At 33.9% G+C, this 13,830-nt stretch overlaps 1 protein-coding gene across 8 annotated transcripts in view; it reads left to right on the forward strand.

The window, feature by feature from the left end:
* Positions 1–13,830, forward strand: part of NLGN1 (neuroligin 1) — a 679,524-nt gene that overhangs the window by 252,716 nt on the left and 412,978 nt on the right. For 3 of the 8 annotated variants that reach the window (XM_053710143.1, XM_053710144.1, XM_053710146.1), the window contains one exon: positions 4,349–4,408. The exons of 4 other annotated variants lie outside the window; for them this stretch is intronic. In XM_053710143.1, coding sequence (XP_053566118.1) covers positions 4,349–4,408 — 60 coding nt within the window. The remainder of the gene's footprint in view (positions 1–4,348; positions 4,409–13,830) is intronic. One more of the 8 variants, XM_053710150.1, reaches the window with a different exon arrangement.

Below are 13,830 nucleotides of genomic sequence, written 5' to 3' on the forward strand. Positions count from 1 at the left end.
GAAGAAACACACAACACTATGTGTGGCGAAAAAGAGGCACAGCACATCAACACCAAAACCTCATCCCAACTGTGAAGTATAGTGGTGAGGGCATCATGGTTTGGGGCTGCTTTGCTGCATCAGGGCCTGGACGGATTGCTATCATCGAAGTAAAAATGAATTCCCAAGTTTATCAAGACATTTTGCAGGAGAACTTAAGGCCATCTGTCTACCAGCTTAAAATCAACAGAAGATGGGTGTTGCAACAGGACAATGACCCAAAGCATAGAAGTAAATCAACAGAATGGCTTAAACAGAAGAAAATACACCTTCTGAAGTGGCCCAGTCAGAGTCCTGACCTCAACCTGATTGAAATGCTGTGACATGACCTCAAGAAAGTGATTCACACCAGACTTCCCAAGAATATTGCTGAACTGAAATAGTTCTGTAAAGAGGAATGGTCAAGAATTACTCCTGACCGTTGTGCACGTCTGATCTGCAACTACAGGAAACGTTTGGTTGAAGTTATTGCTGCCAAAGGAGGTTCAACCAGTTATTAAATCCAAGGGTTCACATACTTTTTCCACCTGCACTGTGAATGTTTACATGGTGTGTTCAATAAAAACATGGCAACATTTCATTCTTTGTGTGTTATTAGTTTAAGCAGACTATGATTGTCTATTGTTGTGACTTAGATGATGATCAGATCACATTTTATGACCAATTTGTGCAGAAATCCATATCATTCCAAAGGGTTCACATTCTTTTTCTTGCAACTGTATATATATATATATATATATATATATATATATATATATACACACATATTTATGAATAAATTGAACATATTCTTTTAATATGACAAACATTAGGGTGTGAAATATTCATATTTTCATGTTGGGTTAGCGCACTTGACATTGGGTTTGAGCGTGAGTAGGGTGTAAGGTTTCCCACCCACTTTTTGTGCTGCATTGAAGTCTATGTGGGAATACGTTAACTTGGTTGCATTATTCAAAGTTTGGCTTTTTGAGCGTGTTGGGTTAGCGTGTGAGCAAAGACTTATTACTTTCAACTGTGGGCCATTAGGCATCTTTCACTGTAACTTCTAGCAGAGTTAAAGGGACAGTATACACCAATTTTCATATAACTGCATGTAATAGACACTACTATAAAGAATAAGATGCACAGATACTGATATAAAACTCCAGTATAAAACTGTTTAAAAACTTACTTAGAAGACCTCAGTTTAGCTGAAAAGATAGTTGGAAAGCCCCTTTACACAAGCAGGAGCAAGCTGGAGTAGGTAGCTGACGGTAATTCTCCTAAAACTTTGGGGCATGGTTAGGAGTCTGAAAATCAGAGCAATGTTATTTAAAAAAAAGCAAAACTATACATTTAAAAAAACAACAACAACTTTATGGGCTATATAAATAGATCATCTACAAAACATTTATACAAAGAAAAAAATTAGTGTATAATGTCCCTTTAACGTGCGAGCTGGCCCTCTATGTGACAATAAAATCTAGCCCTCTATGCGACAATAAAATCTAGCCCTCTATGGGACAATAAAATCAAGATGTAATTCTACTTGCAATTTTAAATATTCATATTAATAAATAAATTAAAAAAAGGTGTTTTTCCATTATTTCCAGAAAGGCTGAAATGAATCAGACAAAAACTCAAACTGTTAAGCTGCAACATTCTCTGCGGTAATTGCCAATCATATAGAAGCTTGTTTAAGACATACACTATGTTCTTGGATAGTGAAATAATACAAATGTGTCTAATAAAATGTCAGCTTTAAACACTTTTAAAACATTTATTTTGTATGCAGATCTTTTGCAATGCAACAGTTAATTGCTGTATATACTTTAAATATATATAAAACAAATACTTTAATGTCCCTTTAAAACATGTTTACTTAGTGCTTGAAATTCTTTTTTCACTCTCACTATGCACATTTTTGATTCAGTTTTCTATGATCCTCTAGCAGTAACCACATAAAGTATCAATGTGCTTTTAAACATACTGATAGTTTAGTACCTCATTAAAGATTACCCATGTGGTAATCCAATCTTAAAAGTGTTATTCCATAGTGTGAGCGGACCACTAAACTGTAGTTTACATTAGGGGTGTTTTGGTCCCTATGCAGAAACGCCCAGCTCTGCTAAACATTATCCATAGTAAATGGAGGTCATTGATGTGTCCGACATTGTCTCCGACTTGAATGCCTCCTTCCAGGCTCGTCTTTTATAAATAAAATAAATATGGGAGAGAAGCTACTTTGCTAGAACCTATATTATAGGTATGTATAATACCATCAGTCTCAACCACATTCTTCACATTTGTGATGTTTTAGACAAACTAGTATCTTTCCTATATTAATTATAGCCATGTTGTATACATGTTTGGTAACTTTAATGATGTCTAGTCTGTATTTATTCATTTTACAATATATCAAAAACTGATGGACAACATATTAAAATTTTATGTTACTACTAGACAATTTTTTTTATTTTGTGTATTAGGAATTTTCTAGTATATCAGGGTCTGGTTTGCAGTATGAAGAAAAAAGGAAACGAGGACCTGAATGCATAAAAACTTGATTGAATACAACGTTTAAAAATGTGTTCTAGTACATAACAGGGAATATTATATTATATATTATATTATTGTTGATTAATTATAGTCTGTGCCTTATTTTAGATGTTTATGTTAAAACACAGGTACAGTAAGTGTGCATAGCTGTAACTTACCATTCCTTATCTAGTTAGGATCTAAATGAATTAATTCTGCAAGCAATCAGTAAAGTACAAGTTGTTTGCCTTGTTAACAAAGTATGAATGTGCAGCTTACATCTGACACAAAACAAATCATTTTACGTAGTGGCCAGTGATATCCCCAGAGAGAATTCAAATATCAGGTCATATTTTATTATAAATTATTGAAAAGCATTTGTGAAACCTGCTGGCTTATTTCTGTTGGAGATTTTTGGTGGTATTTTGATATGTTATATTGAGTGACAGAAATTGTGTTTGCAGAGTATTATCGTATTTTCTTGTGGATTTTGTCTGCATGCTATTTGATTAAAAACTGTTGACTCGTACCTTTTCCATCTTGCCAGTTCTTTGCTTTATGTTTTTTTCTTTTTTTTTTTATGCATGTCTATGCTTTTTCTTCCTGTAACCAGCTGCTGCCAGTAATCTGATCATCCCATGTTAGTGATATGATTTTGTGCATGCAAAATTATGTCACAGAAATACATGTTTAAACATGTCTGGTCTTTCAATATAAGTTGAATGATTTTTTTGAATAAGAAATGTTAATACATTATTCTCTTTCACATTTTCTGGTGTCTCTGTGTTCTCTTTGTTACTTCTTGAACATTTTTATTTGAAGAAAATAACCAAAATAAACATATAAATAACAAACTGATTAATTAATAAGAGGTCCACATGTTTGATTTCACTATTCTTACTAATGGTTATACAATTTTTTCAAACATCCTAATGCCTTCAAGATTTTTTTCTATAAATGTTATACAAATCGACATGATTAGTCATATTTTCTTTTTCTAGATTGATTAATTGCCACATTGATATATTCTAAAGGGATGCTTTATAATTCAAACTAAGAAAAGAAAACATATATTTGTATATAGAATATTTATATGGTAATTTTCATAGACTCCAGTCACGTGCAAGTATGAACAAGTCAACATTCATATGTTACATTTCACTGGTTTGAAAGCTTATTTTTTTTTTAAACTGCAAATTACATGTAGTATTTTCTCTGTATAAGCATTCCAATAGTATAACGATATCAATGGGTAAATATATTCTATCATATTTATGTCAAAAAGAAAACATTTACTTATCCCTTATATTTAACCAATTACTGGTTACACATGCAAGGACATTTATAGTTAAAAAAAAATAAATTTAGTTTTAGGTGATATCACTATTTGTCAAAATAGAATATAGAAAGATGATATTTTTTATGGACATTTACCAGTTTCTAAATATGTTTTCACATATTATCTTGAAAGGATTTAAAGGAATAAGTTTAAGTAATAATAATCTATGAGCTTGTATGCATTGTAAAACTTTTTAACTTTGGTTTACTGCAGAAATATTTTTGATTTCTGTACAAACTGAAGTGTTGAAATCCCTAATTATGGATTCACAGTATATATAAGTTGAAGGAGTTAATTATATTTTTTAAAAAAATCCTTTTTTTTCTTCTTTTTTTTCTTTCTTCTTTTTTTGACTAAAACATGGTGGGAATGTAATATATGCTGTTTTGGATGTTTTTTTTTATAATGATATTCTTGAACTGTTTTGCTCCATGTTTTCATTCTCAATCCTAGGTCCCCTTACAAAGAAACAGACAGATGATTTAGGTGATAATGAAGGTGCTGAAGATGAAGGTATTTTTTTTGCCACCAAACTGATTTGCATGACAAGGATCCCTGAAAATCTTTTCCTCCTTTTCTTTTTCTTGACTTCTTGTCTCTATTTTGAAGAGTTTTTTTTTTTAAACCATTTTTTGATTGATGTGTTTTGTCTTCTTGCTTGTTTTATATTTTTTTCTACATTTTTTTATCCACTGAATGTTGACGCGTTTTACATTTTTATGCAAACAGTAAGTGTGTACACCAAAGCTTTTTGTTTTCTTGACAAGAATTTTTGATAACTTACATCCCACCTCTTGAATACATTTTGTGAAATCTTTGAACTAACACTGTTTTAAGTCTTTCAACATTCCCTTTTTTTGCATGTGTTCTAACATTCCCTGAATATATTTATTTGAATATTGCTAATTAAACTATGTGGTGCTGTTTTTTTTTTTTGTCTAATCAAGCAAACAACTAGGAAATAAGGGCAATAGTTTATCTAAAGGTATAATGTTTCTTAAGAGACAGATGGCTTATCGTAAACCTTTCTGAATGATTTGTAAACAATTTATGTAAACAATTTATGCAAACATTGATAGTTATTATTTTTTATTGATAGCATGATACTACTAAAAACATTCATATCAATCTACCAAATCGTATTCACCAAACACATCAATAAGTTTATAGATGGTTTTAAAGCAAGAGGTCCTAACTTTTTCAAATAAGTGGGATAACTGGAATATTAATTACAGACAGGAAAGCAAATTTTAGAAAAGGTATTAAATTTAAATAAGCATCTAAATAAACAGTGTTTAAGTAAGCTATATGAAATTAATTATGCTTGTCCACATGCTACAAATCTACAATATATTTCCTAGATACTCTAAAATAGTTAACCAGTTTAAAAGGAACAAGATTTTTGTTTACTTTCAGCTGGCAGCTAAATAGAAAAGTAACATGAAAACTGAGTGTTGCTAAAGTACTGAAGTAGCATTGGACACCAATTTTACTTTTTTTCCCCATCCTTATTTTTTCTTCATTCACTTTTATATCTAAAGAAAGTTTTGTCCCCATGTTTCACTGACTGTGCTTTCTTCTCTTCTGCATAAACTTTAACTGTCCTAATTAACTGCTTAGTCTCTGCGCATTATGGGAAAAACATAACACTTATTGCTTTTGTGCTCAACCCGCGTTAGACCTAGTGCGCTCAACCCGACATGAGTTATGAATATTTGACATTCCAATGTTCTTCTCATAGATGCACATGCTCTTTTTATTTTTAAATTTAAATATATATTTTATTTATTTAGAAAATAAAAAGAACATGTTCTTTTATATGAAGAACATTAGAATGTTACATATTCATCATGTCGGGTTAAGTGCATTTGGTCTAACACAATAAGCGAACACAATTATTTTCAACTTATAACATGGGCAAGTAAGTACAGTTGCAAATTTGGTTATCGTGACTCAAGCAAACTTGTAATGCAGCCCTTGTTTTAATATTATCTTATATATAAAAAATCAGCCTTTCTAAAGTCTAAAAGTTTTATTTTATTGTGTGTAAACAGTGCTTGCACATTAATAATGATCCAAACAAATTGATGATCATTGGACCCTGTTCTCCCCCACAGACACATCTGATACTGTATCACTGTCCTTTCGAGTTGGTTCCTTAACCAGTTGTTCTAGTGATTCCCTTTGCAAGGTTTCAAAAATATACCTTCTGCCTGCTGATCTAGCAATGGGTATCTCTCAGTCTATATCTGGCAAATAAAAGTACCCCACTACTATAATCTTAACATTCATTGTCATTTTGTTCATTTCTTCTATTCGCAGATTTCCAGTCTTTCATCCTGTAATAAAGGCCTATATACAACACATTTTTATCCCCAGTTTCCACAGTCATCCATATATTTTACACATTATATTTAGTTCATACAATTTCAGTAACTTTATTATTTTCTTAAACATACAGAACAACTCCTACATCTTTATTTCCTGCTCTGTATTTTTAAATAACTTGTATCCAGCTAAGACTAAGTCCCAAAGGAGGTGACCAGCCAATGAACAAACTGCTGAGCTATTGTCTGCTCCTGGTCAGTGCTTCTCTTTCTTTGTATATGACTATGTCCCAGTCATGAAAATCATTCAAGTGAGTTCAGGTAATTTATTTTCTAAGCTGTGAGTATTTGTGTACAAGAACATTTCTACTAGAATTTCTAGAACTTAAACCTAGACTAATAGTTTTGGAATGCTGTGGGGGCAGGTGGATTTATTAATTTAAATAACTTCTAATGAAAGCATTTAAACGCCTCTCACAGATACTCCATTCCTTTAGCATCCAAATGCAATCCATCTCTCTTTATTTAACTATTATATTACCAAATTAGTGCCACTAAATTCTCTTTCCTTGCACCACTTATTTACCCCCATTATTCAGATACTGGAAAGATAAATTGTGGACACTGGAACTTTGGTAGGAAACACTATTTTTGAGCTATTTTGCTTCAATATATGGAGACTCTGAACATATGTTTGCTGATAATCCATTGCATTTTTAAATGTATGTTCCTGTTTTTTTTAGCCATAAGGCTTCTGTACCACATACCAGTATTACACAGATATGCCCTTATACCTTTTATGTTCACATTCATAAAGGACCACTAAACACAGTAGAATAGCATAATTAATAAATGCATGATAAATATAGAATGCACAATCACTTAGTTTGAATTTCAGCATTACATTGTCCTTCCTTATGCATCATCCAACAGCCAATCACAAAATGCACATACATATATCCTGTGAATCTTGCACATGCTCAGTAGGAGCTAGTGCCTCAGGAGATGTGAATATAAAAAAAATGTGCACATTTAGATAATGGAAGTGTATTGAAAAGTTGTTTAAAATTGTATGCTCTATATAAATCATGAAAGCTTAGTTTTGACTTGACCATCCATTTAATTAAAGTGATGGTAAATTTCAGATTTTAAGGATGTTACAATTAAAAATGTATTATTGTACAAACAAAACCACATAATTATTTTTTTTAAACAAAGTGTATATATTTTATAATACAATATTCATAATTCTAGTTATTATCTTCTGTTCCTCTGCCTCTCCCCTTAATTTTCTCTTTTGGCTGGGCTGTGACATAGAGAGCAGTCCCACCCACTCTTCACATAGGTCTCCTAAAGGCTTTCAAATGGCTGGACTTCAAGAGTGTCATATGACATACACACTGTTTGGATGTTCATTACCATAACATTGTAATAAAAGCATTACTATAGGCACCGATTTAACTCTTTTTACAGATAGAATAAAAACCAAACAAAAGTGCACATACACTTAGATTTTGAGTTTTGCGCTATACCGGGTGCGTAAAGAACACCAAAAAATGAGCGGTATCGCACTTTCCATAGTGCTGCCATTACGAGTTACTGAAAAACCTCCTTGTTCTGTGCGTTATAGTGCGTTAAGCTCCATACCACACAAAAGCCAAGGGCTGAGTTTACATGCTAGTGCATGCTTTCCCACATAGACATCAATTTGGAGAGAGTGTTAGGAAAAATCTAACACCTGCGATCGTGGAATGGCAAATTGCCATAACACAACCCCATTGATGCTATAGGGAAAAGAAAATTGCATTTAAACCAAATACCCTAACATAAACCACAAGTCTAAACACCCCTAATCTGCCGCTCCCCGACATCGCCAACACTAAATAAAGTTATTAACCCCTAATCTGCCGCTCCCCGATATCGCTGACGCTAAATAAAGTGATTAACCCCTAATTTGCAACTCCTTAACATCACTGACACTAAATAAACCTATTAACTCCTGAACTGCTGGCCCCCTACATCACAACTAATAAATAAAGCTATTAACCCCAATCGGCCACACACTCACATCTCTTCTACTATAATAAACCTATTAAACCCAAAACATTGCCAACACTATAATACAGTATTAACCCCTAAACCACCAGCCCCCCACATCGGAACTAATAAACTAAACCTATACAGGGAGTGCTGAATTATTAGGCAAATGAGTATTTTGACCACATCATCCTCTTTATGCATGTTGTCTTACTCCAAGCTGTATAGGCTCGAAAGCCTACTACCAATTAAGCATATTAGGTGATGTGCATCTCTGTAATGAGAAGGGGTGTGGTCTAATGACATCAACACCCTATATCAGGTGTGCATAATTATTAGGCAACTTCCTTTCCTTTGGCAAAATGGGTCAAAAGAAGGACTTGACAGGCTCAGAAAAGTAAAAAATAGTGAGATATCTTGCAGAGGGATGCAGCACTCTAAAAATTGCAAAGCTTCTGAAGCGTGATCATCGAACAATCAAGCGTTTCATTCAAAATAGTCAACAGGGTCGCAAGAAGCGTGTGGAAAAACCAAGGCGCAAAATAACTGCCCATGAACTGAGAAAAGTCAAGCGTGCAGCTGCCAAGATGCCACTTGCCACCAGTTTGGCCATATTTCAGAGCTGCAACATCACTGGAGTGCCCAAAAGCACAAGGTGTGCAATACTCAGAGACATGTCCAAGGTAAGAAAGGCTGAAAGACGACCACCACTGAACAAGACACACAAGCTGAAACGTCAAGACTGAGCCAAGAAATATCTCTGATTTTTCTAAGGTTTTATGGACTGATGAAATGAGAGTGAGTCTTGATGGGCTAGATGGATTGGCCCGTGGCTGGATTGGTAAAGGGCAGAGAGCTCCAGTCCGACTCAGACGCCAGCAAGGTGGAGGTGGAGTACTGGTTTGGGCTGGTATCATCAAAGATGAGCTTGTGGGGCCTTTTCGGGTTGAGGATGGAGTCAAGCTCAACTCCCAGTCCTACTGCCAGTTTCTGGAAGACACCTTCTTCAAGCAGTGGTACAGGAAGAAGTCTGCATCCTTCAAGAAAAACATGATTTTCATGCAGGACAATGCTCCATCACACGCGTCCAAGTACTCCACAGCGTGGCTGGCAAGAAAGGGTATAAAAGAAGAAAATCTAATGACATGGCCTCCTTGTTCACCTGATCTGAACCCCATTGAGAACCTGTGGTCCATCATCAAATGTGAGATTTACAAGGAGGGAAAACAGTACACCTCTCTGAACAGTGTCTGGGAGGCTGTGGTTGCTGCTGCACGCAATGTTGATGGTGAACAGATCAAAACACTGACAGAATCCATGGATGGCAGGCTTTTGAGTGTCCTTGCAAAGAAAGGTGGCTATATTGGTCACTGATTTGTTTTTGTTTTGTTTTTGAATGTCAGAAATGTATATTTGTGAATGTTGAGATGTTATATTGGTTTCACTGGTAAAAATAAATAATTGAAATGGGTATATATTTGTTTTTTGTTAAGTTGCCTAATAATTATGCACAGTAATAGTCACCTGCACACACAGATATCCCCCTAAAATAGCTAAAACTAAAAACAAACTAAAAACTACTTCCAAAACTATTCAGCTTTGATATTAATGAGTTTTTTGGGTTCATTGAGAACATAGTTGTTGTTCAATAATAAAATTAATCCTCAAAAATACAACTTGCCTAATAATTCTGCACTCCCTGTAAACCCTTAAACCTAACACCCCCCTAACTTTAAATTAATAATCTTAAAATAAATAAAAAAAACTTACCTGTGAAATAAAATAAAAACTAAGATTAAACTATAAATTAACCTAACATAACTATTCTAATAAAATAAAATAAGCTACCAATTAAAAAACCTAAATTACGAATTTAAATAAACCTAATACTATGAAAAAATTTAATAAATCTAACATTACAAAAAAATGCTAAAACTATGAAACATAAAAAACACTAAGATTACAAAAAATAAAAAAATAAATGATCCAAAATAATAACAATTACACCTAATCTAATAGCCCTATAAAAACAAAAAGCCCCCCAAAATAAAAAACACCCTTAACCTAACAATAAACTACCAATAGCCCTTAAAAGGGCCTTTTGAAGGGTATTGTCCTAAGTTAAACAGCTCTTTTACATACAAAAATTTACAAAGTCCCACCTAAAAGTAAAACCCCCTACTCAACCAAACTCCCAAAATAAAAAACCTAAGTCTAAAACCCCCACCCAATAGGATTTCAGTGGCTGATTTGAAAATGTCAGCCAATAGGAATGCAAGGTACCCCATTTTTTAATGGGTACCTTGTACTCAAGCTTCAGTGTATGGAGGTGACCGTATGAAGAGGATCCTTTATGCTGGATGTCTGTGCCGCGCGTGACGATGCTCCACACCACTACAGCTCCGTGACACGGGGATGAAGATAGAAGATGCCGCCTGGATGAAGACTTCTCGCCGCCTGGATGAAGATGGATGTCCGGACTTCAGGAACTGTTAGTAGATTTTCTGGGGTTAGTGTTAGGTTTTTTTTGTGTATTTTTTGGGGGGTTTTTTTTAGATTAAGGATGGGCAGTAAAAGAGCTGAATGCGCTTTTAAGAGCAATGCCCATACAAATGCCCCTTTAGGGGCAATGGGTAGCTTAGGCTTTTTTTAGACTTAGGTTTTTTATTTTGGGGGGTTGGATGGGTGGGTTTTTTTTACTTTTAGGGGTGATTTTGTTATTTTTTTTATGCAAAAGAGCTGTTTAACTTAGGGCAATGCCCTACAAAAGGCCCTTTTAAGGGCTATTGGTAGTTTATTGTTAGGTTAGGGGGTGTTTTTTTGGCGGGAGGGTTGTTTTTATAGGGCTATTAGATTAGGTGTAATTTTTATTATTTTGGATAATTTCATTTGTTATTTTTTGTAATCTTAGTGTTTATTTTTCTCGTAATTTTTGCATTTTTATTTTTTGTAATGTTAGCTTTTTTAAATCTTTTTGTAGTATTAGGTTTATTTAAATTTGTAATTTAGGTTTTCTATTTTTTCATAGTGTTAGGTTTTTTTAATCATGTCATTTAGGATTTTTATTTGTTTTATTTTATTAGAATAGTTATGTTAGGTTAATTTATAGTTGAATCTTAGTTTTTTTTATTTCGCAGGTAAGTTTTTATTTATTTTAAGATTATTAATTTAAAGTTAGGAGGGTGTTAGGTTTAAGGGTTAATAGTTTAATGTAGTGTTTTGTGATATGGGGGGCCGGCAGTCTAGGGGTTAATAGGGTTAGCTTATTAGGATGTGGGAGGCTGGCAGTTTAGGGGTTAATGGGTTTAGTTTATTAGTTGCGATGTGGGGGGCTGGCGATTTAGGGGTTAATACTTTATTATAGTGTTGGTGATGTGGGGGGCTGGCAGTTTAGGGGTTACTAGATTTATTTAGTGTTGGCGATGTAGGGGGGTCAGCGGTTTAGGGGTTAATATATTTATTTTAGTGTCGGTGATGTGGGTGGACCACAGATTAGGGGTTAATAGGGTTATTATAGTATTTGCTTTGCGGGAGGGTGGCAGTTTAGGGGTTAATAGGTAGTTTATGGGTGTTAGTGTACTTTAACATTTTAGTTATGAGTTTTGTGAAACATTTTTGTTTTGCAAAATCTATAACTACTGGTCTCAGATCGCGGAATGGATTGTGCTGGTATAGGCTGTAATGCAAGCATTTTAGCTGGACCGCACTACCTGTAATACGACACAATGGAAAATCCCACACTCACGCGTAATATTTTGAGTGCAGAATGGAGGGTTGTGTTAAAGGGACAGTTTACTAAAAAAAATGTTACCGTTTAATTTGTTCCCAATGATCCACTTTACCTGCTGGAGTGTATTAAATTGTTTAAAAGTTTTCCCATTACCCTTATATTTGCATTTGAAATAATTTATTTAGCCTGTGATATCCCCACCCATCCTTAAAGTTTTTGGCCTTAAGGCCAAGCTGTGTTGACACAGCCAGTAGAAGAAAGTACACTCCCAGTGGGTTATAGAAGAGATAAGGTAATAAAATGTTAATTTTCCATTGTTCGCTCCAAGTATTGGTGATTGTTTTATGGACAGATATAAGATAAAGAAGCAGTTATATGTGCACAATGTGATAAAGTAATAAGATCTGATTATACCTACAAGCTCAACCCATTTTATTAGATTGTGGCTTCAAAACACCAAATCAGCTAATTCATATACACAAATAAGCCTTAAAAAGCAAATCTCATACATATTATATTCTGCAGCTGGTAAAAAAAAGTAATTGGAAACAAATTAAGGGAAAAACAATTTTATAGTATACTGTCCCTTTAAGGCTAAAATGCTTGCGGTATAGATATACTGCAGCGACTTGTAATATGTCTTACCGGCCATTCCACGCGCAATGGCCAATTTTTCAAAGGTATAGCCGTACCGCACCATAATGCAAAACTTGTAATCTAGCCAATACTTTTTTAATGGCAATTACATATATAATGTTTGATTAGCTAAAGTTTACCGTTACTTTAAGCGGTCTCAAACTTTATATAGATGTTTTGCTAAGGTGTAAAACATAAAGTCCACAACATAGATACAAAAAAAAAACATGATTGTGTTTTTTAGACATTATTTTTAATATAAGCATTAAGTAGTAATGGATCTTACGATAGCTCTGTATTTTAAGCACTATTGTTCATTGATGTTAATTGTACTGATGTAATAAAGCATTTCTAAACACTAATCTATTCCAGTATGTCATTGCTTCTAGCGCCAGCTCTAAAATAAACTATAAAAAGTGATGTATAATAAAAATGAATTACAATAACATTCTGAAAAATAGAATATTAAGAATTAATTTCCACTACCCAGGTACAATATATGTTATATTAGTCTATGAAATTATTCCAAAATAAGTGGTAATAATGGCTATTACGATTTTGTAACAATCTGCCCTTATTTAAAGAAACTGTGTAATAAAAAAAGGGCTATTTAAATAAGCTTTAGATGTGTATAAAGATATCTATATACTGTATATGCACTAGCTATGTTGCTGCTAAAGCTGGTTAAATGAAAAAAAAAACCTTGCAGTGTTTTAACGACATGTGCATACAAACTTAATACACACATTCTTGATTCAGGGAGTTCCTAGTTTACATCCCTGGCTCCCTCATGCTAAAGCTAACTGTGTAACGGGACAGTGTTCTATGCTACAAATATCTACAGAACAGCCTAGAACTCACTCAGCTGTTCTTCCTTTCTCTGCTTGGTAAAACTGTGCTGGGATCTTACTCCCCCTTCCCTCCTCACTGTTACCCATGGCATTAGATTAGCCTTTTCAAACAGTGGAGTTGAACATCTCACACACAGCTATGTAAAATTATTTCAGGATATTTTACAGAACAGTGTGTGAGATGTCCTGTTCCGGGGTATACAGAAGCTAATTAAATACAGTGGTAATGGTGAGGAGGTCAGGGAGAGCACAATGCTTTACCATTCTGTAAGATGACTACAATATATTCACCAACAAGTAGGAAACCATTTCAGTTTTTATTTTCCAGTTTGATAATTTAAACATATAAACATT

The sequence above is a fragment of the Bombina bombina genome, chromosome 4, assembly GCF_027579735.1.
Source record: "Bombina bombina isolate aBomBom1 chromosome 4, aBomBom1.pri, whole genome shotgun sequence".
Classification (NCBI taxonomy): domain Eukaryota; kingdom Metazoa; phylum Chordata; class Amphibia; order Anura; family Bombinatoridae; genus Bombina; species Bombina bombina.